We start from the raw sequence: 27,946 nt of genomic DNA, 5'->3' as shown, positions 1-27,946 counted from the left end.
GGAATAATAACTTCTTTTAAATTCAGTTTGCTTGTATTTTCCACTGCATGTAAATCACCTTGTACAACCCACCCTCCAGCTGTCTCAAGGAAAGTGCATGTATTCTGTCCTCTGCTACACTGAAATCCAATAGGCTGTCAACGGTTATGAGTCATATGGTCTGATCTGGTTACTTTGTCATAGTTACTAGTAATCCATCTTAAGACCATTTCTGTTTTTTTCCAAATCTCAATTAATAAAATTTATAAGGTTTAAGAGCTTTCTAGATGGGTATTTACATGGATTTAGAAAAGCCACCTGTCGGGAACATGCAGTAATAACTGTCAGCAGAAGTTGTAAAAGCTATTTTAACTTATTTCCCTCAAAGGACTAGAGGGAAACAACATCTGATTAGACAACAGCCCAGGTTGACTTAAGCTACTGAATGGAACCTGAATGGAAGTTCTTTGGTGTGCAAAAGAAAGATCAAGTTAAGTCTCCAGAAAGTGTTAAAGTGAAAACCATGAATTTCCAGACCTAAATAAAGTGCATCAGAACTTCTGGTTAGTGCATGTACCCACACTCTGAAGACCCAGTCCTGCCTCCCACGGATGTCAGTAGCAAGACTGCCATAGATTGCTGTGGAAGCAGGACCCAGCTATTAGAAGCTGCAGTGGTAAGTGCTTTATAGATAGTCTGGTGCTAAGCATCATGGGGGAGATGCTCCTAAGTGCTGAAGGTGAGATTTTCAAATGGTACTGATGCTCCTAAATCCCTTGTGTATATAATGCTTTAACTCTGGGATTAATGTGGTTGATAGGGAGAACTGGAGCGGGCAGGCAAGAATCTGAGTGCATGAATCCAAAGACACAGAGCCCTGGAGTTTCTTTGCAACAACTTACTGATTACCAGTCATCTGCTAAAAATGCCTCTCTTGATTCCTGAGCCTTTTGCTTTATGTGATGTCTTGTAAAGTCTTACTCCCTTTTTTTGGCATTACAAGTGTGAGCTTGTGATGCAGTGTATGAAAGAGAAATGATCACAGTCTTGTGAGACTTTAACTGGATGCACTTCAGAGCGATCTAAAATGATACTCACTCAGCCATGGTGAATGCCAGCTCAAAGTTCTGCTTGCGGTTAGCTGGGTCAAGCGCATTATAATCGAAGGCTTCGGGGAAGAAAGAATGCACGAGGGCACAGAATGCCATCCCATCACTCCAACTCGAGGAGAAGTTCTGCAGATCAAGGTGCTGTCAGAATGCAAACAGAGTTTCAGGGCTGTGTACGTGACCTTCTCTTACTCACCAAAGGGAACATGCAGAGTACGCAGCAGATGCCTTATGGTTTTTGTTTCCTTGTTTGTACATCCATTACGTTATTTGGGCTAAGAGGAGAATTGGCATCCTCAGCCCTTTTGTGAAAGTTAGTGCAGGTGCAAAGCAGATGTGTAGTCCACAGGCCTGATCCAAAGCCCAAATGAAGACAATGGAAAGACTGCCATTAACTTCAATGGGCATTGGATCAGACTCTCTTTTTGTCTACTCTAAACTGAGAGCATTACTTAGCCCTGTGGAGTAGTCGCTAACCGGAGGATGGTATTTTTCTGTGCAGTGCTTAGTGTCGTATAAAGACTAACCTGTATTGTTTGCTATACATTTAGGGTCAGATTAGTACTGACTTGCACTCTGAATAGCCCTGTGAACTTTAAGGGCATTGTCTGAAGGTTAATGAGGGGACACTTTGGCCCATTGGGACTGCACACAGTGTAGGGCCATGCAGAAACTGGCCCATTTGCTGTTACAGCAAAGAGCCAAAGTCATTCTGGATTTGCACCCATGTAACAAAATGGAGCTGGGCTCTTTTGCCTTGTGCTGCTAGACTTTTCCCCACCATACAGAAGTCAGACCTAATGGTTTCATTAGCAGTTGGAATATACCCCTGAGTTTTGAGTTCAACAACAATTATATTTTGTTTTCTCAGAATGAAACTCTGGAATGGGCATTCTTTTGTTCTTATAAATCTAGGAAATTGTCCCTCTCCCCTGGCAATTGCATTAGGCAATGCAGTTTAATGCTATGTAACTCTTAATGGGACCTCTTCCAGGCCAGATTCTCTTCAGTTACACTAGAGCCATCCCATAGATATGAACGTGCTGAAACTGGGAGAATTTAACCTCAAGCATTTAATCTGATGAAACATCTCTAACTCCAATCTAGAGCAGTCTGGTCTACGGCATAACAGTTGTCTTGGTCTCCAGGTACTAGTACTACCAAGTAATCTCCAGCCCTATCCGCATCTCATTATATATAATAAAGGAGGCACACACTGCAATTAGCAGAGAGTGCACAAATGTCAGATGGATCCTGTAAACACACGCAATCCAGACCTCAATCCAGCAAAGCACTGAGGGCCAGATTTTTAAAGCTATTTAGGCGCCTAACTCCTATGGCGAGTTGAGTGCCTACATATTTTAAACAATCTAGCCCTTAAGCACTAACTTCAATGATGTGAGTAGTCTCACTGACTTCAAATGAACTAAGCAATACACACACAGTTTCTCGGAGGAATTGGAGACAAGTGATAAATGTAACCCATTGTCTAGTGCATTTCAGAGTCACTCACTATGGAACACACTTTCTGAGTGAAGTTTCTCTAGAAATACTCAAATACGTTCCCGGAAATAATTAAAATGGAAAGCAGTGACATCCTCTCACCTTGTATCCTATGGTTTTGGAGCGACACCAGTCCAGTAGAATCTGCTTAATGCTGCTTGCACTGGCGACCCCAAAACTCTGTGACCGCTTCAGCTTTGCTTTGGACTCTCCTCTTCCTCTAGAAGAAGAAAAGGGAGAAAACCTTGATGAGAGGAGACTAATCCTAACGACTTCCCGGCAGCTTCGTGCCCTGACAGAGACAGTAAAGAGCCCATAAACACAACTTTTTTTTGGCCACCCCTTGCCTATGTGAGGCATGCATAGAGGAAATCCTGGCCCTAATCACGCTAAAGGGAAAACCCCTATTGACTTCAAAAGAGTCAGAATTTCACTTCTAGCTTCTATTTACAGGATAAACATTGAGGCAAGGACCATGTCCTGTAAAGCACAGTACACATTGTTGGCTCTCGAGTAACAATATAAAACCATGAAATCCGTCTCCTTTTATGAGCGAGCCAGAGGGCGGTTATTCCAACACTTCCTTCTGAACAACACCCGCTGGGCCAGGAGGGTGAACATACAACAGTTCGAGCTCTGAATTTCCTGGCTTCCGTTCTTTTCAGGTTGACCGCCTGACATTACTGAATCTTCATTCTTGGTTGGAATGTCCACCAAGGGCTTGAGCCAGTATCCACTGGAAATGCTCCCACTGCCTTCAGTGGAGCTGGATCAGGCCCCCAGATTTCCTTTGCTCAAATTTCCAAGTCTGGAGATCCCTCTGCTATAAGTCATTAGCAGAATATTTTCCCAGTACTGAGCCCCCTTGGATGCAAGAGGGACTAAGGAGTGACATACTTTCCACTGTCCTGCTCAAATTTCTCAAAAAGCGCTTTCCTGGCTTGCGTTCCTGAAGTGCGTGGCAATGTCTGAGACCGCACCAGCTCTCGCCTCCTTTCCACTTGGCGATGTACAGTCGGAGGTGGGGAACAGGATTTGGGTGTCACATCATAGTAACTGTCTATGGTATTGCTGAAAGAGAACACCAAAACAGTCTAAGAGAAACTATCCAGAATATTGGGTATCACCACAAAGCACTGAGATCAGTAACAGCAAAACTTCAGCAACCTAAACACATGGAATAAATATTTTCAAAAGTATGTGAATAATTTAGCCGTTTTCAAAAGTAACTTGGGTATTGGGGAACCTAGATCTCACTGAAAGTCAGTAGGATGTAGACTGCAAAAGGCTAGGTCCCCAAGGGTATTTAGATGCCTAACTCCCGTTGAAATCAGTGGGAGCTAGGTGCTTAAATAAATATCTATATCTAAATAAATATCACTGTTGAAAATGGGACTTAGCCATCTAAATCAGGCGTTGTAATTCTGAGCAGATCAACTCCTAAATCCCTTTAAAAATCTTAAGAGTTAGGCACGTAAGGTCTGAATCCTCATTAATTTCCAGTGAGATTTAGGCATCTAAGAGCATAAGTCACATTTTTGGTACTTGGGCTCCTAAGTCACTCATACCAAGCCCAATCCTTTGCTCCTATAAGTCAGTGTAGCTCCACTGCCTCCAATGGACCCAGGCCAATTTACACTAGCAGGCCAGTTGGATTATATTATATAGCAGGGGTAGGCAGCCTATGGCACATGTGCTGAAGGCAGCATGTGAGCTGATTTCCAGTGGCACTCACACTGCCCGGATCCTGGCCACTGGTCTGGGGAGCTCTGCATTTTAATTTAATTTCAAATGAAGCTTCTTAAACATTTTAAAAACCTTATTTACTGTACATACAACAATAGTTTAGTTATATATTATAGACATAGAAAGAGACCTTCTAAAAACGTTAAAATGTATTACCGGCACGCAAAACCTTAAATTTGAGTGAATAAATGAAGACTTGGCACACCACTTCTGAAAGGTTGCTGACCCCTTATATATCGCTTTCCACTTCTGTTTGAGGTTCCTAAAGCACTTGACAAATATTAGTGATTTAAGCTACATAGTACATACGTGAAGGAGGGTGTGTTACCACCATTTCCAACCAGGGGAAACTGAGGCACAAATCGAGGCACTGACTGGCTCCAGATCACACATCTGCGGCAGAGCTGTGAATCAAACCCAGATCTACTGACTCTAAGTCCCATATATTAAGCCCATGATGATCATTCTTCTATGACTTAGCCACCAAGGAGCTGGTGTCACATCCTAATTTATTAGTTGTTCATAAGAAATGTAAGACCCTGTTTAGGGAAATTTTCAGGGCAGATGCAAGCCCAGTTTAAGGGGGTTATGTAATCTATGCTACCCTTTTTCTTGATGAGGTTTTGCATGCTGAGGATGCCTTGATAATGCGACGGTAATTGTGATACTGTGTAACCCTCTACTAAACAACTGTGACTGACTTATTCAAAAAGGTGTGGTAGTCAGCCTTTAGGAGTGAAGGCAGAAAGTCACAGTGTGTCCTGTAAGGAGTTTAGAAACTTAAAGCTGTAAACTATGCTGCAGGCCAGTCAAACTAAGGATGGTTGATAGGTGTCATGCATTCAAGTGCCAAAAATAGACCCAAAATAACAACTTTTACACAGCCGAGTGCTTTAAAAGGAGTTTTCAGCAGCCCGGGCATGGCTATTAAAGAACAATTTAAGCTTTTTACATCCCATCTGTGCCTGTTCATGCTGGGATTAGAAAAGGGCTGGCAACCTGGCAATCAGTAGCAAGGTTGTGACAGTGAAATTTGTATGAGGGTGGAACACTTCATGCATGAGGACAGGTCACTAGCTTAGCTAAAGCATGATAAAGTATCTACTGCAGGGAACAATCCTGCACTGGCTGTGGGAACTGTCTAGATCAAAGGTTATCAAATTATCTTGGTACTTATGTGGCCTTATGTGACCCACAAGCCCATCCTTCCCTCATCCTGTAATGCAGGGCAGCTAACCACATGCTATTCCCAACCTGCTCCTAACACAGTAACCCATTTCTGGGTTTGCCTTTACTGTTAAATTACGTGACAAACTAATTTTAGTCTAAGCATCAGCGTAAGCTTGACAGTTCCTGAGAAAACCTGCAGGAGCTCTCTTTGTTCCAGTCTGTAGTTCCTTCTGCCTCAGAGACACTCAAACTCTTTTGTAGACTGGAGCCAATAGGACGCACTTGGTCTGGCTGCCAGGGTAAGTCAACAGAACACTTCTGCATTTAGGCTACGTTGAATACACTCAGAAAAAGTCTCACTGAAACAGTCAAGGGAAGATCCTACCTTTCACTAGCTTTGGTTCCACTAGTCAATCCATAGCTCATGGCTGACATAGACTTTGTGACGGAAGTGCTTTTCTCTGTATAAAGAGCAAGAAAAACAAGATGCATCAGTGTTGAAAGTATTTTCTCCTCTTCCCACACATGTTTTTAATCTATTTCCTGACACGTGGCCACACATTTATTCTTACTCACGGCAATGAAAAGTTGCAGATTTCTCTATAAAAGACCTCTGCCAGCATGAGCTAATGATTTCCTGGGGAGAGATTCTCCCCACTGTCCCAGGCACCAGACATCACTATAGTCACATACAGGGGCAATAAACAGCTCCCAAGGGGCCACAGGACAATTCCCCTGGTGCAGACACTGTGCTGGGACTTCACAGGTAGACCTACACTGGCCCTCCCGCCAGTCCCAGAGTAGAGGGCATGCTGGAGATGGAGCCAGGGCAGGAGGAAAAGGTACTATATCGTAGACTGCTATGGTCATTCTGGCAGACCATAAGCAGCCATGGGGAGGCTAATATAATTTAAAGTAGCTGCACTACAGGCTACTTTAGTTCCACCAAGGGCCATTCAGCCCCTAGAGCAGCCCAGGTTCAGCAGGATGCAAAGATGGCTTATAACAGAGCTTTGCCCCTACCTCTCCCTGGGCTGCATCTTCTGTGTCATGCCTCCCGGAGGCACAGCCCAGGGTTTCCGCCCTGTTCAGTACTTGTGCTCAGGAATGAAGCGTTAACACTAAGGGGCTGGTTCTCTTCTCCATCAGTTTCATATGCATGTACCTGCATCGACCTCATTGATATACTCCCTGGTACTGTAAATGAAAAGGCAATTGGGCCCTAGGTTTTCAAGTGTAAACTTAATTGCCCTTTGAAAACTGAATGTGAAGATTCTTCATCTCAGGTTTAATCCCTGGACTGTGAAGGGACAAGTTTTCCTGTGCTCTTCTGCCCAGAGCTCATCTGGATCCTCACCTTGCAAGCCTGTGGGAGCCTCTTGTGCTAAGAAGTAATGCGTTTTCTAGGCTGTGTCATTTCTGCATCCCTGCTGGACTGACAATGCAAATCGGTTTCAAATGGCTTTGTTGTCTACAGAGAGTAATAGCTTGGTGATGTGGACTAACAGCATTTTTGGACAGCGTTCAAGTCATTTGTTTAGCCATGAATTAAGAGTCTCTGGCATTTTGTCCTTTTACACATTCGTGACTCGAAGAAAGGGTCAGATGTTGAAAAGTTAAGTTTTCAAACCATGCTACCCATCCCTAAGGCTCCTCCAATGAATTTGCTTTGCCACGGTGGTGCTGTGTGGCTGCTCTCCCAAAGCAGCATTGTTTAGCAGCTTTCCTGGTATGTACCAGGGTTTGATCTGCCTTCATTTGTATTCCACCCATGTTAAAGTCTGTTCCCACCAGCTCTCTGGGCTGCAGCTTCACACAGCTCTTACTCCTACCATGTTCCCCGCAGCTGAGAGGTCTGGTCGTTCTCTCCTCCAGAAAATCATGTTTGCCCCAATGTACAGCAAAGAACGCAAAATCAGTCTGATCTGGTAGCACCCTGGCCTCAGTGTGAGACAAACCATTAGAAAGCGAAGAGAATAAATTCCCTTCTAAGAGTGTGATTTATGAAGTGTTTGTGGTAAGGACAAAGGGCATTGTGAAAAATCCAAAATAAACTGAAGGCCTTTCTTTGCTCTGGCTGGATCATCTTCAGGGTTTGTAAAACCAAACCCCATTGGCAAAGTACTCCAAGGGCATGTCTACACAGCAAAAGGTGTTCGCAGGCTAGCCTACCGGAGCTCTTCTGAATCCAGCTAGCACAGGTGAACAATAGCAGTGAAGACAGCATAGCACAGGATTCAGTGCAAGTAGTTCAAGACTGGCACAGACCCTGGGCATGTACTTGCCACACTAGCCATCTCTGAAGTCCACGTGGCACTGTCTTCACCTCCATTACCTGCTCTAGCTGGATTCAAGCTAGCTTGGGTAGGCTAGCCCATGAACAGGTTTTGCTGTGTAGACATGCCCTGAGTCTGAATGGACCATTGCCCTCTGCTAAGAATTGATTTATTGACTCTCACTGAAGTCAATGGAAAGACTCACCTTGACTTCAGTGGGGCTAAACTGGACCTCTGCATGCAGCCTTGTAACGCTCTTAGTGTTACTACATACTGATGTAATATAACCATCCAATTAAAGATTAGTGGCTAGACAACTCCTACTCGGTAGAGATGGGACCAGATCTGAACCCCCAAGCGCTGCAGCATTGGCTTCCTTGTATTGTTTAGCATAATTATGTGTGAAGGGTTAAAATCCATGTGCACTTTATATAATAACCTGGCATATGGATTGTGCCAGCTCTTTCTCAGACCCAAAGTCCAGAGTTTGGTCTGGAGACCAAAGGCCTAGCAAATAGTAAATAGCTAAGAGAAAGCTGGAGTAAACAGATAATCTTGTTTTGCTAAAATAGGCCTGGTCAGCAAATTGCCAGGTGTTGGAGCTAAGAACTAAATAATTGTGTCTTATTCAGAGTTGCAAATTGAACAAAGGATCCCTGTTCCTATTGTGTCAGTCTCTTCTGTAGGGAATGTTCTTCCCACAGATCCAACCTTGAGTTTATGAAAAGTTGGCACCATCAGTATAAAATATGGCATCTTTCCACCTCCCTTCCCAGGGACCAATGCCTGCCTTAAAACATAAAGAAGACAATCTGTATTGTCATATACTTTCACTGTTTCTTTGCTTTAGTCCCTAGAAATATACCTGTTGAACAATCAAAGAAGTTGCTCCATTCCTATGAACCCCAAATCAAAATTCAACATATATATTTTATACTAATAACATTTTATCAAAGTATTAATTAAATGTTAGCTTGCTAACTTAAGACCATGGGCGGAGACATTATTTAACCTTTTAACCATTGGCTCATGTGCTATCTTGTCTTGCTGCAAAACCTATCCCGGGGTGTGGAACTGCCTACCCCGTCACTTTCCCCCGCCCATAAAAAATCTATATATTCTATTGTAATCAATTAATTGACAGTGTCTCTAAGCCTAATAAGCCAGGTGACACTCCGTCAGCGCTGTGTGTAATAAACTCCTATGCTTGGCTTCTACACGGTGTGAATTTATGTCCTTCAATGTGGGTTAGGGATTTACCTTCCGTGCTGAAGGGCAGAGAAATTAACACTCACCTGCAGCTATGGAAGTGCTCATTGTTCTCACGGAACTTGAATTCCAGGTCTTCACAGCAGTCACTGAAAAGCAAAAAAAGACAGAGGAGGGGTTTGCTTGTTTCTTTGTTTCAATAAAAGGGCAGTTAGGAGAAATTTTTGATTTAAATGGACAAAATTTCTCTTGTTGGCAATAGGGCTGGACCTTCCTTTCACAAATCAGGAGTTCAATGGCGTTCCATCAGTGTCAGAGTGGTGCAATAGGAGAATCAGGTCCATGCACCCACCTCCCTCCTATTTTCCAACCCACTCTAGTCAGGATTCCTTTGTTTTATTCCAGGCCGCATTGCTCACTCCTCTTTGAAATCTCGGGCAGGTCACTGGAACTTCCTGCACTTGAGTTTCCTCATCTATAAAACAGAAACAACAAGACCTTCCTCATGGGGAAGTTGTGCGCAAACCACTACGGCTTGATCCCAAAACTGCTGTAGTCAATGGAAAGACTTCCACTGACTTCAGTGCGCTTTGGATCAGGTCCTATCTAACCCCAATGGGAGCAACTTCTATGTAAAATCTGCAGTGTGTGACTTAGGCTCAGATAAACTGGACTACAGACATCACAGCCGCTAACCTTTGCATGAAGTGCAGTTCAGAAAAGAAGAACGCTGAATAGTGTGAACAAGAATCAAATTATATGAGCTTCTGTTTTATTATTTTTTTTAAATCAGAGCTGGCTTCAGTGAGCAAATTATTTTCATACCTAGAAATGTCTTTTACCTGATTGGCTGGAAGTTTTCATCACAGCCTCATTCTGGCTCCTGCTCTGCCCTATCAGGCCACTGGTAGTATTACTAGTTCCTGATAAGGCAGAGGTTTCTCCTGAAAACTTCTCTGATACTCTTGTTATTGCAGTAACAGGAAGGTGGGGCATCCGTAAGGTTACTGCAGGGGCATGTTCCTCGGTGGATGAGTTTGACATCTGAAGGGAAGAGGTCACTTCCTGTGAGACTTTTGCCTGACCTAGGGTATTAAAGGAAACAAGGAGAGAGAAATACTTTTATTGACAGATATCTTTAAAAATACAAAACGCTATCTATGCACCATGGCTTTATTTAATTTTATTTTAGGAAAGCCTGGGAATAACAATCAAATTTCCCCCAGCCGGTTATGTCATTTATGCACAGACTCAGATGTAAATTGGAAGTAACTGATCATATTCTACTCTTTAATAGTCTTAATTAGAAAAGCTTCTTCAGATGACTAGTCTGCTATGTTTCCTGTTAGGGCCACTAAGTCTCGTGCCCTGCTGCTGGGGGTTAGGAGGCAGGACTCCTTTGTTCTTTCTTGGTTCACTTAAGCCGTCTGTGCCTCAGTTTCCTCTTCTGAGAAATAGAGATAATAAGACCTTTCCCACAGACAGGTGGTGAGAGTTAATTAATAGTTTGCAAAGTCCTTTGAAATGTATGGACAGGGAGGCATTCAGAATACAAAGTGCTGTTATTGTAATTGGAAGTCATGCTGATGATGGGTCTTAGGCCCCGATTCTGCAGACCCTTAGGCACGTGCTTAACAAGTTAATGGTTACTACTCATGGTAATGAAATGAAGCATATACCTAAGTGTTTCAGGATCAGGGCCTTAGCACAGCATTCATGCTGAAACAGTTCCAGAGTAAGACACTGGCGACATTAGAGAGCTGCTCAGTAGACAGAATTGAGCTCTTGACCGGAAGCAATATTTTGCATTCAAAATCGATTTTAAAAAGACTCATTTCAAGTATTTCTCTTCTCTTACCTGCCAAAGACTGGTGTCCGTTTTCAACTATGGAGGAATTAGAAACTCTTCTAGTCTCAGGTTCGTTGTGGTCATCCGGGTCCACGCTCTGCCAAAACATTGCACACAATGCTTGAACGATGGTTTGGCTTTCAAATTATTAATGGTAGTCGTCGCTATAGCACCTAGAGGCCCCAAGTGAGATCAGGTCCCATTGTGATAGTCTCCATGCAAGAGAGTGGGAGACAGCACCTACCCCCAAAAGCCAAATCATTCAGGATCACACTGAGTATCTGAACCATCTGGCTGCTGCCCACTGCAAAAGGAGCGCTGGTGATAAAGGACTAAATCCAACCCTTGGATATGTAGCCAAGGGCAGATTGGCCCAGTGCAGAAAGGAGGGGTTTCCGGTGCTTAATTTTTGCCCCAGCACCTCTAGGCTTAGCAGTTCAGAGCCTCAACACCTCTGGGCTTGCTGTCAGTTTTGAATGTAAAAAAATTGCTTGAGCCCTGGCATTTCTTTCATGACAAATTAAGCACTGGGGGTTTCCCTTCCTGTGGCACATAGAGGATACACTGTGCTCAGGTGGGGCATTTTCTGTAATCACAGGAGGCATCACACAGGCCAGTGTCAGCCTTTTCCACCCTCTGCTACTTTAATACATTGGAAGTTCTGGTGCTCCTCCCCCTGCTCCCCCCCTCCAGCCTTCCAGAGTTGTATTGTGACTTAAAACAAAGCCCTCTGCTACACAGACAGGATGCATGGGCTGTTTCAGAACTAAGTCCGACATGCTTTTAATGTTAGCAAATACCACTGCCATCCACTTGTGGGGAACTGTAGGTGAGCACATCTGCTGTTAATTTAACACAGTGTGGAAAATAAAGCCTGATCATGCTCCAAGTGAAGTCAATGGCAAAACTCCTGTTGATTTCTTTGGGCGCAGCAGCAGGATCAAAATCAGTGCTGTCTACCTTAGATCAGTGGTATGCACACCACAGGTGAAATCCTGGCTCCACTGAAATCAGTGGCACAACTCCCATGGACTTGAAGAGTGCCAAGATCTCACCCCAGGACAAGAGTCTGTACCTTTCAGTGAACTGAGTGTGATCTTTTTCACAGATGCACATATCAGTAATGTGTCACTGTTCTTCTGTACAAAGTTAATTTATTCTGCTTTATAGCCAACTATGTCATGTCTTTGAATTATTCTGCGCTGTCTTCAACACAATATCTCTGTCCTGTGAAAGCTACAGCATGTGCATATCTCTACAAATGAGTAATTCTGTTGACGCCTGTCAGCCCATTCACATGTGTAAAGTTAAGCCTTTGCAGGATCAGGGCCTAAAAGAGGTGCTGGGTGTTTAGGGTGCTCAGCACCTCACAAGATCAGACCCAGGATTTGCATGCACACTATGAAAATAAATACAGAAACAGAGTGAGGGGCCAATTCTGCAAGCACTGATGCAGATGTAAAACGTCACTTAATTGAATGGCCCCATCCACTTGAACGGGTCTGGTCCTGTGAGTAAAGTTAGTCACGCGCATCAGGATTGACTGCAGGAGTGAGGCCCAAGTTATTACAGCAGTATCCCAGTAAATCTGTTCCCCATTCTGTACAAGATGGGCAAAATAAAGGCAACTTTTTCTCCACACATACGGTCCAGTTGCTGATTCTAACTTATTGTAAGTCTAAATTCTAACCTAGTATTTTTACCTTAGGAATGATTTAATGGCCTTTATGTAAAACAGTGGTATAATTTATGGCCAGTAAAAGTTTTCCACTGGGACAAGCTGTTGAGTAAAGCCCATAACTCTTCTCAACATTAACTTGAAGAGTCCCTTATGTTTACACATGAATCTTCTTTTTACAACATTTACAGGGCATTGCATAAAACTACTTAATGTTCTACACAAGTTCTCTCTACTTAAGGCACATAAAATGACAGTCATTACAATTAGATGACATATGGAAAGAGTATTAGGGGAAAAGTAAATATCCTAGCACTTTATGACTGAGTTACCTCTTATAACTTTTGAAATGTTGTTTTTGGAAAACTGCATACTTTTTGATGTTTGCTAATTTAATTCCAGGCAAATCAGCCAAGAACGTTTTGTTTTTATCATCCAGCAGAAAGTACGCACTTTCTGGCTGCAAGGGCCCCAAAAAAGAATATGTTTTGCAGTCACATGATTACTTCGATTAAAAATGTTGTGGTACTTATACCTGTTTATGGGAAACTGCGAGTTTCCAAAGTTAAAGTCCATGGGAAAGTTTGAGGTCACTGTAAATAGACTTTACACCAGACTGGCCCAAAAGTTTTTTAAAAAATCTGCAACACATTTGTGTGTTTATTCAGTCTAAACTAATGATGAAAGAAAAAAAAAGCAGTCAGTTGTGCAACTGGGTTGTCACATTAGATGCAAAAGTTATGTGTCAATTTCTCTCTCTCTGGATTCAGACTGCAGGATTAAACAAAACAAAAAATCCCACCGGAGGCAGAGTTGCCCACTCACATCATTTTATCCCAACCCTCACAATATTTGGTGTTTATCTTAAAGCCTTAGCTCCTGGAGGCAGGTGATTTTATGAGTCTTCATTTTCATTTTCTTTTTAAATGGAAATTTCTAACCATTATGGTTGTGGAGAAAAGCCTGAAAATGTGAACTGAGTGTGATCTGAAGATGCAGAAATCAGGAGACTGAAAAATAACTCATAATTATTATTTTTTTAAAAAATCATGATTAAGACAATGTTATGATTTTAGGGCCTGATTCATAACTTGTGAACTCTTGAAGTTGGCAGACTGCATAGGGGCATGCTCTATTCCCCACTACACCCGTGTAAATCTGGAGCAACTCAGTGGATTGAATGGTGTCCCCGGAATTTACTCGCAGTGTGACTGAGAGCAGAGTTTAGCCCAATATATAGCACTTTATTGTTTACACTTGTGACAGTGTGTAGGATAGGTGTAGTTATATACCACAGTGAAAAGCAGGCTGCATCCACACTGCGGTGTGTAGCTACACATGGCAGTGAAAGGCTCCGGCAGGGCAGAGGGCAGTGGGACACCACACGGCTAAAAATAGCGTAGACATAGGCGGCCCTGCTTGGACGTATAGAGCGAGCCATGTAGGATATATATACCTTAAGCTTCTGGTGTGTCTGTGCTCTGTTTGCCTAAGCAGTGCCTCACCATCCACACTGCTATTTATACCTGGGCTAGCTGGGTGTGCAATATCTGTATGCTAGACCCCACTGTAAATGTAAGCGTAGCCTAGAATGCTGTTAACTTATACATCAGTAGCCAGATGCTCAGCCAGTGTAAATCAGCATAGCTCCATAACACTCGATTAAACTACACTCATTCACAGCAGCTGAGGATCTGGCCTCAGGTGTTAGAAACAAACACATTTTACCTCTGTTGCTATTAGCACATTATTAGAAGTGACAGAATTTTAAAAATCCAAATTCCTTGCCACTAGTTATTCACTTACTGTGATTTATACAAAATGTTAGAGGAGCCAGCCTCTCTTCACCTCAGTGGGACTACACACCCTGTTAAAGTTAAGCTGGGGCTTAAGTAGTTAGCCCGTTTGGGCGTGTGCCCTCAACACCCTGCAGAATTGAACCCTAAGGCTCATTTCAAAATAAAAAAGGCCAGGTTGTAACATAAACAGGGACACCTCTGTCTTGTGGTCTGTCCATTAGCCAAGCTTTCTGCTTTGGCTTTTGCTATACAGTAAGTTACTTTGCACAGATGTTAATCATATTGCTTAATCCACTACTGGAAGACACTCAAATACTATGGTAATGAGGGTGGTATAAGAACCTATATAGAATAGAAAGGAAAGAGGCAGCATACAGGTAAGTAATAATTTTCCCCTGCATCCACATTTGGTTTTCACGTGGAGGAAATCAAAGTGATGGTTTGATTTCACAGAGTTATGCTGTGGCTTCATAATAAACTATTAGAATAACTTAGTGGTGGGGGGAAAAAAACACATTGCATGTAAAATGCAGAAAGCAAACAATCAACCCAAGGTAAGTCTGCAGAAAACGTGGTTTCCTGGCCCTTATTTGATTTTTAGCATACTCCTGTTTATCCTCGCCCATCGCACACTCAGAACATGGGACAAGGACCTTTCCTGCCTTACCGTTAGCTTTTAAATCAAGCACATTCTTTCTCTTCAGTGTTAATTCACTGGGAATTTCCATTGTATTTTCCACTACCTGAGATGTTTATAGTTTTACTAGTCCTAATCCAAATCCTCACAGCTCGTAATGATCTGTTCTGGGGATTGGGGTCCCATCTGCACTTTATACCCTACAATATCAGGTGATCCTGTTACAATGGTAGTTTAAGTGCAATTTGGGAACAAAGTATAAAATTATGGTTAAAATCCTACACTACTAAAGTCAGTGGAAGCCTTTCCTTTGAGTTCAATGAGAATTGGTTTGGGTCCTATATTCCCAGTTATGACTGAACCTTATGCTTTGCAAGGGCATGGCACAATCTGGGAACACAGTTACAATTTTTAAAAATGGTTCGTGGTTTTGGGTGCCCAGCCTGAGACACTGTTAAAGGGATCTGATTTTCCAAAGCCCTCGAAGTCACTAGTCATTGGAAACCCCTGCCCTGTGCTCACACAGAATTAGAACTCTGATCAAGACTAAGGCCCTGATCCAGCAAAGCACTTAAGCACACGTTCAACTTTAAGCACCTGGGCACGCCCATTGTGGTCACATGCTTAAAGTTATAAGGCTACTTCACATTTTTGAAGTTACACGTGTGTTTTTATACTTTGTTGGATCAAGGTCTGAGGTATAAAAGAATGTGCCAGCATGTTCCCCAAATTGTTTACCATCAATCTATATAAGCCACACATGCCTCCTTTGTTAGTTTTATGTGCTTATGAAAAGGCACCATTGGTTTTTACCACTACTTTGTTTACAGCTTCAATAACAAAAGTGACACACACTCAGATTTTCCTTGGTTGCCACATCAAAATCCTCTTAGCTCCTGGGATTTTAGGATGGTCACACACAACAACAGTTTTATCATCCCTGGAGGTACACCTTCCAGCTCCATGCTGAGATGCTGCCGTGTACTGGATCTGCGCACAGGAAACTTTTGTTCACTACTTTATTAGTAAGAAATGTAGGAGAAAATAATTCCCATAAAAGTGTGTGTGTTTGGAAGCTCTCACTCTTTTCCAGCATCCAAACTTTCTTAAAAGCATCCGAGCTGTTCTAGGGCCAGGGCGGCTCCAGGCACCAGTACAGAAAGCAGGTGCTCGGGGCAGCCAGTGGAAAGGGGCAGCAGGTCTGGGTCTTCGGTGGCAATTCGGCAGCGGGTCGTTCTCGGAGGGAAGGACCAGCCACCGAATTGCCACCGAAGAATGAAGCGGCGCGGTAGAGCTGCCGTTGAAGTGCCACCGATTGCGGCTTTATCCTTTTTTTTTTTCGCCGCTTGGGGCGGCAAAAATGCTGGAGCCAGCCCTGTCTAGGGCCATCTATGCTACACAGGGTCAGATTTTCAAAAGAGCTCTGCTCCCATATAGACACCTAAATAAGGGCCCTATTTTCAAAGGAGCTCACACCTGCAGAGGGGGCTCTTCAGAATTACCCGTAATTTGATCTCTGAATGGGTGGTGGGCTCTTTAGAAAATCCAGCCCTTAGACTTCGCATTCTACAGCATATCAAATATAGCGGGAAAATGGCATCTTTAACAAAATATTATTTTGTCCCTCATAATCAAAAATAATAACATTTTGTTGCTAATACTGGAGCACCTATTATTCCCTAGGTGAACGTTTCTTTGTACTTACATGGCAAAAATGAGACTGCATCTGACTTATTCCTGCTAAACTAAATCAGTAACATTGTACACAGACCTCGTAACTTTTTTAAAAATAAAAGTTGTTTGGGAACTTCTCTGTACCCTGAGATTAGCAGCAGTTATTTTGCATGAATAAACACAGTGACCAGCCAGGACTCACTGGAGAAAAGTACAACAAATATCCTTCCTCAGTCATATTTTTATTCTGTATTTATGCCTTACACAACAAGGAGGGCCAGAGCCTCAACCGCTGTATGTTGGCGTTGCTCTAGTGACTTCAATGGAGCTACATTGGTTGACATCAGCTGAGAATCCAGCTTATAAGATTTTGCCCTATAAGAGCTAAGTCGTGACATTCTTATTCAGGGAAGTCTCCCGTTTCATTGGTTGTACTCAGCGGGAGCCATGCCTGAGGAAGGACTGAGTGGCTGCACCCTGTTCTCCACGGGGTGCTAGTCACCCCTGAGCATGGCGCCAGCATAAAGCTGTTGTGCTGCTTAAATGGCAGAGAGAATTTCACTCACTGTCTTCAGTGCAAGCTAGATCAGGCCCTGACTAAGGGACAGTTTTGATGCCCAGAGTCCACGTCTTACAGTGATACTGTCAAAAGATGAGAAGCGATTTTAAATTTTTATGCTCTGAGGGGGCCTGGTTTCTAGACTGAAAATGTGTCTTTTTAAGAGGAAAATGCACCAGCCCTGTCAATGAGAAATTAAAAGCCAACCAAAAAAAAAAGTGAAATAAAGAGACCCAGAATGTTCAGAGCTGGCTGGCATCTCAAGGGACTATTTAAAAACAAACAAAATACAGTTTTTAAAAATTGGAGAATTGAATCACTATTTTCTTGCTAACTCCTGCTAATGGTGCCCATTTCCGCAAAGTACTATGTGCCCCACAAGAAGGGGGATCAGCACTCTCATTGGACAAGGTGCTCGTTCTCAGGCGGTACTCAGCACTCCCATTGGATGAGGTGCTCCCTCTCAGCACCATGCAGTAGCAAGCCCCATGGTCCAAATATGCTATTATCCACTAAAATCCATTGTAAGCGTGGAACCAGAGGTGAGTAGCCTTCAACAACATGGAGCATCTTCACCTAGAGGACTGGAGTGTTTTACCAAGGCTCTGTGCACTGATGTCTAAAGAGCATGCTGCCCTCCACCCATTACTGACATAGGCCGTGGTCCAGCAAAGTACTTAAGCAATGTATGTAACTTCAATGGAACTGCTCACATGTTTGAAATTAATTATGTGATAAGTGTAAACAGGCAGTCCCCAGGCCCAGTTCAGCTCTCAATTACACCGATGTAAAACTGGAGCAACACCACTGACTTTAGTGAAGTTACTCCACATTTTGTGCTGCTGGGGGAAACAACATTTGTTTCCTGGGGGTTGCCTAGAGACAACTTTCTCTACCCTTGCACTTCTTCTTGGTCCTAGGGAAGGAGTGAGGGAAAGGGCTATCGCACTCTGGCACCAGCCAGAGACAGTCTGATCCTAATTAATGGCCCATCTATCCTGCAGATTTCAACAGGTTGTAAAGTGCACTCCACACATGGTTGCCGTCTGCACAAGTCACAATTAACATGTGGGCCCAATTGTCCTTGGCGTAGCTCCACTGATTTCAGTGACATCACATAGTCAGTAACGTGTCGGAGGTCCCATGTTTTGACCATGCAGTGAGCAGGGATGTAACATGGCGGTCAGGCTACGCCCTAGTGTTCTGACTTGCTGCCTTTACACTTTGGCCAGGTTGTTTGCCTCCTCTCTGTGGTGCTGCACGAGGCAGCATGCAACCAGGATTCAAGATCAAACTTCGCTCGACAGCCCTGCAGAGCAGCTTATTATTGATGACAGCCTCCTCCTGAATGCTGAGCTGCTGCTGCTCTGTTTGGGGGGATTTTCACAAGTGCTCAGTACTGGCCTAATTCTGCTCTGATTGAAGTGAGTGATTAAGCTCCGATCAGCTTCAATGGGAGCAAAGGGAAACCAGCACTGAGTGCTTCTGAAAATCCCATCCTTTTATAATAAATTTTTGCAAAAACCACTGACTTTTTTTTTCTTTTTCTTTGTTTTAAGGAAACCCCAACTAAGAATTCCACAAGCTTTGCGAACTGACACATAAAAGGTAGGTCAGTTCTGGCTCTTTCTACCCTTGATAGTGTCAATTTACAAACTGTAGGGAATAATTCTCTCATCTGACAAAATATTTACATGACTTGTTTGCCACAGATGAGGCAAGCAGAATAGGAGTTACAAAAACACCCCCATGATGCTGTATCCGCAAGATAAATAACAGCAAACCTCCACTGAAACAGAAAGTGCAGCTTACCCAAGTGTTCTAAAGCATGCTCATTGCTTTGGCATGCACAGAAACGGATGCCTCCGACAGTGGACACACTCACTTTCTCCAATTTGCAGCAACTCAAACACAGTTTAGTTAGGGAAAGGTGAAATCCTGGTCCCACTGAAGTCAAAGATAAAATTCCTGTTGACTTCAATGGGGCTGGAATTTCACTCACTTTGTACAAAGTGGCTGGATTGAATTTTTTTTTTTAAATGCCAAAGGACACTCTGGTGCCACTGTTCTCTGTACAGAACTCACAGTGACTTTGATGGGAGGTACTGGCTCTTGGCTGGTAAATGTGCAGAATGGATTTTTCATTGTTGGTTAGAGTTGTTCAGGGGGGTCTTTATCTGTTAGCATCCCCTTGCAGAGGCTTGCCCACCTACTCTGTCCTCCTCTCTGCCGTCACACCTAACTCTGCATTTGTCAAGTCCACGTCAAGGACCAATCCCTTCTGAATGGATCCTCAGTAGACTCTGCCCCGTAGGATAAAGGGGAGCAGAAGTTCCATGGCTTGAGTAGGGGCTAATCAGCTCTAGTTTTCCAGGACTTAGGAGTTTTTTCTCTGAGAGCCCCTCGATGGGATACACATGGGAACCCAGGCCCACCCACTCCACTTGGTTCCAGCTCAGGGGTCTTGTCAGGGACAGCCAGACCAGGCCTCCCCTCAAACCCCTGGTGTTCCCTGAGCTACTTCCTACCTCTGTAATCGTCCCCACAGCGTCTCCCTCTTTGGTGGGTTGGTTTGTCTAGCTGCGTCCCCCTCTCTCTGGGATCCTCTCTCTGCAGTCCCTCCGTCCCTCTGGCAGCCTCCCTGCCTGGCTGTCTTGCTGCCCTTTTATCTTCACAGCACAGCTGCCATGTGGGTCTGCCAATCAGCTGTGGCTGAGCAGATGGGCAGTTGCTTTGTCCGCTGAATCAGCATGGGGTACACAGACCACATGAGACCTACGAATAGCACAGTTGTGACCGGAATGTGTGTAAGAGGGCACTGGTTGTCTGTGAGTCAGGGTTCCATTCCCAGCCCTCCCATGGATTTCCTCTGTGACTGACCCCAGGCAGGTCACTTGTGCTGAAGTTTTCAAAAGTAGCCTCTACTTTTGGGTGCCCAACTGTAGATGGGGGGGGGGGGGGGGGGGGTGGTTTTCCTAGGTGCTGACCCCTACAGCTCCCACTGATTTCAGCTGGAGTTATGAGTGCTCAGTGGCTCTGAAATGTAAACTCCAGGTGTCCAGAGCTGGGCATCCCAAATTTCATACACTCAAATTTAAAGACCACTTTTGAGAATGCTTTTCTCCTCCCATGTAAAACAATACTTTCCTACTGCCCAGGATACTGGGAAACGACTTCTAGACAGAAGGTACAATTCTAATGAGAGCCTGGCGATTGACAGAGCTGCTCCAAATCCTCCCGCTCTCTCTGTGCTGCACCCCGGAGCTCCCCTGCACTCAGTTGAAATGGTTTTGTTTTAAAGCCCCATTAGAAAGGTTCCTTTCAGCTGGATGAGCCCTGATAGGAACACAGGTGATGATGACATCGCTCTCCAAGGAATGTGCTGCCTGGGGTTGCTATATGGTTTGGAAAAGCTGAGAGAACAAACATCTGCCTGAGACACCCTGAGAGACACTTAATTATATGCCCAGAAAATTGCCTTTTCAGCCTGGAGCTGTCAGTCTCTCTCAAATCCATATTTACCAAGACACCAGAGCCCCAGTTAAAAAGAAGTCATTCTTTTTTAAATGAACATTTAGAAAGAAACAGATTCCAAATGGATGTAGGTGTTGATTCTGATGCACCCGACGACGGCTGAGAATAGGTTAGTGAATTCACTGACAGCAGCAAGACAGAATTCAGGCAGATTAGGCATTATTCTTTGCAGACAATGCATTATCCTACCCATTAGACTGACTTCCTACCATGCTGACCGTTGTTCTGTGGATTTATTGTAGGCACACTTGGTAATTACAGTGTCCTATATATCAGTTTAGTGTGGGGGAAACTGAGGTAGTGTTAAAGGAGAAGCTGGCTTTGTGGTTAAGATAGCGATCTGGGATTCAGGAGATCTGGCTTCAGTTTCTGGTGCTATCCAGGCAGAGTACTGCTATTTAGGTGCCTAACTGGGGGCTGAGCAATTCTGAACATTTGGCGGTTAGCACTGGAAAATCTATTCCTAGGGGTCTTTTGAAACTTTGGCCTTTAACCTCTCCATGTCTCAGTTCCCCATCTCTGGCATGGGGACAACAATATTGCCTTTGTCTGTCTTGCCTATTTAGATCGTCCGTTCTTGGGGGCTGTCTCTGATATGCCATACATATGTAAATCAGACCCTTGAACAATGGAGTGCTGGTGTTGGCTGGGGGCTCTGAGTGCTACTGGGATGCACGGAATAATGATGGGGGAGGGAGAGAAGACCTGATTACAGGAGAGGAGAAGAAGCTCAGGCTCCTGAGTTATATTCCTGATTCCACCTCTAGGTGCATCCTGTAATCTCTCTTTGCCTGTTGCCAAGTCTAGTGATGCAATTGTTAGTCTCTTGATAGCTAGTGTTTTTATGAAAGCCCCCATTCCTGGAGGCATAAGATTCAGTGACCGTATGAGCTTCCCTTGGAAAAAGGTAAGTGTCTAGCATTCGTGGTTGCAGAGACAGGCTTGAAAATGTGACCTCAGGGCAGCCTCAAGGCTCAGAAATCAGAGGGCAAATCAAAATAACCCAACATTTGTTATATTTTGGAAAATCTCATGACTGTGGGGGGTCTGACTCATGATTTTTGAACATTTGGCATTGGCGATATGGCATAATGGTGCTTTGAACTTCTCTAACTGCTTCCGCCGGAGGAGCTCAAAGTGCTTTGCAAACTTTAATGAAAGGAGCTTCCCAGCAGCCCAGTGAGGTAGCAAAATGTTATCATCCCCACTTTACTGCTGGGCAACAGGCACTGAAAACAACAGCAGAACTCCCATGGATTTCAACCGTGCTGAGAAGTCATCCTCTATGCCTAGCATATCGCAGATCACTGATACTACAGAAAAGGGGAAAGGCACAAGAGGTGGGGGGAACACAAGCAGGCGAGGAAGAAGCATAACATGGTCATTCCCTCTTAAGTCTTGTGTCAGAGTAAGAAGCCATTAAAGGAAATGATCTATTAGATAACACTAATATTCTCTAGCAGCAAATGACCCTGCAGCTTTGAAAAAGCCTTCAGCAGTGAATGTATTTGCACTGCTACAGTCCTTGGAATGATCTCCCAAGAGATGAGACAGAAACCCATTGGCACCTTTTTAAAGCTAGACTGGCAAAAACAGCAGTAAGTGTAGAATAGGGCGCGATCCTGTACTGGCAGAGGAGTGGACTAGCTATTTTCCAGCACAAGACCAAATTTTGTTCTAAGCTGCTCCAATGTGAATCTGGAGAAACTGCACCTATGTCAGTGAGGTTTCTCCCATTTTGGAGCTGAGAGCTAAACTTGACCCTATGATTCCATGATAACATCAACAGGAAGCTATTCCTTACTCCTCCTGCAGGCTTTCCCCATCTGTTTTTATAAAACACTGTGCATGCCATATACAAAAGGCAATTGGTCTACATGGCGTGTTGGGAAGAAAAATGTATTATCCAGGTTTTCTGTAGCAAACACGGGAATGTAAGTTCATAGTGTTTAAGGTCAGAAAGGACCATTCGATGGTCTAGTGCAGTGGTGGGCAACCTGCTGCCTGCAGGCCACACACGGCCCATCAGGGTAATCCGCTGGTGGGCTGCGAGACAGTTTGTTTACATTGACCATCTGCAGGTACGGCCGCCCACAGCGCCCAGTGGCTGCGATTCGCTGCTCTCGGCCAATGGGAGCTGCAGGAAGCGGCGCGGGCCACAGGATATGCTGGCCACTGCTTCCTGCCACTCCCATTAGCCGGGAACGGCTAACTGCAGCCACTGGGAGCTGTGGGCAGCTGTGCCTGTGGATGGTCAATGTAAATAAACAGTGTCATGGACTGCTGGCGGATTACCCTGATGGGCTGCATGCGGCCCATGGTTGGCTGCAAGTTGCCCACTAGTGGTCTAGTGTGTCTTCCTATATATCACCGGCCATTAAATTTCACTGGGTTACCCATACAGAGCCATCTCTTTACAGCAAACCATTCGATAACTGCAAATGCAAGACAAGCTGATCTTCTGCCAACCCAACTAGGTACCCTGTCATCAGAGTTAGCGATGGCAAATGACAATTAGGCCATCTGGTTCAGGAAATATTGACCAGTTGAAGCTCCAGCCCAAATAACCTTATGGGCAATGCTTTGCAAACAGATCTCCCTGAGCATGGCTTTTGCAACGGTGCAAGAGGAATGGTGGGAGAGGCGCTCCTCATCCTATGCCACTAGTTGGTATTTAATAGAAAGCCCTGCCAGCTGTCCCAAGGCCTTTCCGAGAAGGGACATACAAGCAGGGAGTTACCATGGTCCCTGACTCAGCCAAGCTTGTTTGCCAGTTGGAGTGCAGAAAGCATGTAGCGCATACTGGAGGAACACTGGAGTGACTCATGAAGTTTCTGCCATGCATTTGGTGGACGGCATGTTAAACACGATGAAAGGGGACTCTCCTACAACAGAATCCAAATAGAACACTGTTGCTACATTTTTAGACTCACTATCCTATTCAGACAGGCGCGGAGCCCAACTCCAAACACTACAGAAAGATCATCGGTGATAGGGTTACCACCGGCATGTCAGAGATGATTAGTGAGAAAGGAGAGAGGACTTCTTCTTCCACTAACAATCAGAGGTAGGTAGAGGAGGAATGCAGGGATTAAAAAATCTGACAAACAGCAACAGATTTCGCAACAAGGAGCTGATCCTCAGCAGCACTGCTGTTGCTCCAGCGGCCTGCTTTTAAAATCATTCTTCAAACACATGACATTCTTCTCCACCTTCACAATAGTGGCCCCCAGATATGGGTCCATGATGGTGTCAAATAAAAAAAGTTTAGTGCCAAGAAACCAGATCACTGGCAGAAGCAGGGGTATGCAAGATAAAAGCTTCTGCTCTAATAGCAGAAGCAGGACCAGGGCAAGAAAAGTGCTGAGCTCCAGACTGGAGGTAGTTATTTCATGTTCTGTGTTCTCTCTGCCCATATGCCATAGTCATCTTATTGCATGACCAGATTTAAGGATGGCAATCGGAATGAAACAAAACTCTGTGACTATATATTGGTATCCTCTTGTTCCTCCTCTGTAGCTATACCTTTGGGCATTCCCCTCTGAGGGATGTAGAAGATGCCAGACTTGACATCTGTTTTTGCTACATTTATACATTACTTCTTTTCTTAAAAAAAAATAGAGGTAGTCTGCAAAAATGTTACGAAACCAGTTAGCATCTGATTTCCTTTTTTATGGGAAGTTTTGATAGTTTTTAAAAAACTGATTTCAGATGTAGTTCTCGAGAAGTCAAGGTAGCTTAGAGGCAGGGTGAGTGGTTTGCTATGGAGATGAAGAGTCAGGAAACCTGGGTTCTTTTCTCAGTTATGCCCCTGGCTTATCACATGGCTGTGGTCAAAACACTTATTCACCCAGGGCCTGATTCTGATTTCACCAATGTAGAACAGGAGTCAATCCACTGAAGACAATGGATTTATACCAGTGTACACCCAGTTTAACTGAGCTCAGAATCTAACCTTCTCTGTCTTAGTCTCTTCTCCTATAAACGAGGGTAATCCTACTTACCCACCTTTGCAAAGTTCTTAGACAGCCTCTGTGAAAAGGTGCAATATACATGCAAAAAGAACAGGAGTACTTGTGGCACCTTAGAGACTAACAAATTTATTTGAGCAAAAGCTTTCGTGGGTTAAAGCCCACTGCCTCCGATGAACTCCTCGTTCTTTTTGCTGATACAGACTAACACTCTGAAACTTATATACATGCAAGGTATCTTTATCTTGAATGAAATACTCACATTAGCCCTAGCCCTGACATAAACTTGTCTATTTTCACTTGTATGTGAAATAATGGGAGTTAAAATTAATCACTTGTCAATACTTTCTGTCAGAAATAAATGACCTACCATTTTCTTCATTTAGATTTCTGTCAGCACGCAGATGTACTCAGCCTATTCCATCATGAGCTAAATGATTCCCTGGAAGTTCAATGGTGTTGCACCAGAGATGAATCTGGATCCTTCAATATGCAATCGAGACTCAATATGCAGTTGAAAGCACCTAGATGAGATTTTAAAATGCTGCCTGGGGAACTTAGACACATGGTTCATGCCAAAATTAATGGGTGTTGTGTCTCTAAATCCCCTGGGTAGCTTTGAATATCTCAGTCTTTATTGCCGAAGGTAGTAGTGCTAAGTTAACATGAAAACACTTACGCAACTCCATAACATTGTCACCTGGTGGGCCTTTAACACCAATATTCAGCTTCATTCTGAAGCATCGTAAATCGTCACTTTTTTTCTCGTGAAACTCGTTTTCTGGTAGCTACAAATTTGCAATGAGGTGCAGACATCTGGAGTAATTACCAGCTTCCCTTATTGGTTCTCTGACAGCAGTTTCTATTGGCAAGAAGAGTTTCATGCTGGGGTGTTAACAGAGAAAATAATGGCAAATAAGGAAAAATAGCTGCTAGGGTCAGGCCGGACCCGGCACCTCAAATCTGAACCTCTTTTAACTTTGGGAAGGACGCTGGGTGAGCTGGCATTTGGAAACGCTGACATTCCATGGTGAGTTGAAATGTGCTGAATAGATCAGACTCCCAATTCCCCAGGCAAACACAGGTAGGAGAATGCTCACTGAACAGAAAGTGCCCACACGTGTAGGCTGATGGCTGGAAGGGAAAGGGACAAGTCTCAAACCGTTGTCTGAGAAGGTTGAAAACCACTGTTGTAGGGGATACTTTTTACTGGAAAATGGATGAACTTGGAAGAATCAGACTGTTCAGGTTGTGGAAAAACAGAGTCGGGTAGGGCAGGAGATATAATGGCAGGAGGTTAATGAACTGACACCAGCTCCAATTCAAGTCTGAGAGACGGGATCAAAGAGGTGCACAAATCAATCAAACAGAGGTGTGGACTGGCCCGTCTCTCCTTTAAATAGTTCCGTCCGGCTTCTGAGGACAAGAGGCTTTGTTGATCAGAATAAAGAGGAACTGCGAGGATTAAACAACAGGCAAGTGTGTGCAATGCAGAGGAAATCCCCTCACACAGCCCATTCTGGCAAAAGGGAAATTGTATTAGCACCTCTCTGACTGCATGCAGTGCTACTTAGGCAGGTGTTAACACTTTTCCCCTAGCTAGGGATCAATGCAGGACAGCAGCGTGCACCTTAGCAAGACTAGAAAACCTCAGTGCAGCATGCTCCTGTGCCCAGCACAGGCATCATCACAGCGTCGGATCAGATTTTATCACACGAGACAGCAAATTAACCATCACAGCAGTACCCTATCTGTAAAACTGGGATAACAGAAATATTTCCCTACGCTGCAGGGATACTAGGAGGAGAAATACTTGTAATTGTGATCCCAACAGTAATGGGATCCATAGGTAAAATCTTGCTTGGCTCAGAAACCAGGTTTTGACCCTCGATGTTCAGCAGCGAAGGAATTCTCAGGACTGATACACAGAAACCTCCTACACGTAGAAAAACAGAAAGCAAGTGGCCTTTGCTGCCAGGGTAGCAACATGGCAAATGCAAAGATAAAACATTAGCGCTAAACCCTGGGAGCTGTAGGGTTTTAGTAAGCGAAACTTGGATTTGTATCCTGCAGACAGAAAAGCACAGCTGTTGTTTTTATTGATTGCACCATACTGGATTATTTGCATGGTGTTAAATACAATTGTACAAGTTACAGTTCATGGACCTAACATGCAACCTCATCAAGGCTTTTACTGCACAATGTGTGCTCTCTCTTTCAGGAGAAGTCACACCAAGTATGTCTACGCTGTGATAAAAAACCCACTGCGCTGAGTCTCAGAGCCCAGGTCAGCTCACTGCAGCTTTCGGGCTAAAAATAGCAGTGTGGACATTTCGGCTCATGCTGGAGCCGGCTATAAGACCCCACAAAGGGGGGAGACATTTACATTGCAATTTGATTGCCCTGCAGTCCGAGTCAGCTGATCCAGGCCAGGCTGCAAGTCTTTATCACAGTGTAGACATACCAGCTCTAACCTATTGCCTTGCTTTCTGAATATAGCTTTAATTTACCCATAACATACCTATCAGAGCAGATACAGCCTTGATTACTGAGTGAGGTGCAGGCTGACTGAGAGACTAACGGATTGGGGGCATTTTGGGAATGCAAACAATTTCAATTTCTTTAAAACAGCAGCTCTTACTTGACTAAAATGCCCATAGACTTCTATGGATGTCTTGCCTGCTTTGAGGGCCACAGGATTTGGTGGATAATTAATGATTACTAATTGCCCAGATTTTCAGACGTGATTAGCGATTCTGGTTGCCCAACTGAAAGCAGCTCGATTTTCAGAGAGTGGGTGCTCAGCACTTTCTGAAAATCAGCCCCTTTTAAGGTGTCTCAGGTCGGCCACCCAAAAATGGAGGCATGCAAAATCATGCCTGAAAATCTTGATTAGTCATAGAATAATAATAAACAGGTATTTAGAGAGGCAGTCTTGCAATGGATGTCACGCTGCAATCTTCCAACTGGTTTTTCATGTGCACAATACCTTACAAATGTGAACTAACTAGAAATTCCATAGCATTATTACAGGCATTGTACAAAGCCTTATTTAAAAAGACAGTCCCTGTCCCAAACAGCCTGTTTAACCCATTAGGGGACAGAGGGAGCAAGATTTCTAAAAGGGCCTAAATGTTCAGTCCCGGATGGTGCTGAGCACGCTCCAATCCAGCAAAGCACTTAAGCACTTGCTTGATTTTAACCATATGCTTAGTCCCCTGAAGTCAACGAGACTGCATATGTATGTAAGTGC

At 44.0% G+C, this 27,946-nt stretch overlaps 1 protein-coding gene across 1 annotated transcript in view; it reads right to left on the bottom strand.

The window, feature by feature from the left end:
- Positions 1-27,946, bottom strand: part of SMTNL2 (smoothelin like 2) — a 49,767-nt gene that overhangs the window by 6,688 nt on the left and 15,133 nt on the right. Inside the window, exons 2-8 of the mRNA XM_050929345.1 lie at positions 10,851-10,938; positions 9,835-10,077; positions 9,079-9,141; positions 5,893-5,968; positions 3,489-3,662; positions 2,694-2,811; positions 1,078-1,229 (exon numbers count right to left, since the gene is read on the bottom strand). Of these exons, the coding sequence (XP_050785302.1) occupies positions 1,078-1,229; positions 2,694-2,811; positions 3,489-3,662; positions 5,893-5,968; positions 9,079-9,141; positions 9,835-10,077; positions 10,851-10,938 (914 nt within the window). The remainder of the gene's footprint in view (positions 1-1,077; positions 1,230-2,693; positions 2,812-3,488; positions 3,663-5,892; positions 5,969-9,078; positions 9,142-9,834; positions 10,078-10,850; positions 10,939-27,946) is intronic.

This window comes from Gopherus flavomarginatus, chromosome 19, assembly GCF_025201925.1.
Source record: "Gopherus flavomarginatus isolate rGopFla2 chromosome 19, rGopFla2.mat.asm, whole genome shotgun sequence".
NCBI lineage: Eukaryota > Metazoa > Chordata > Testudines > Testudinidae > Gopherus > Gopherus flavomarginatus.
Note: the sequence above shows the minus strand (reverse complement) of the source record. Positions and strands in the feature narration are given on the sequence as shown.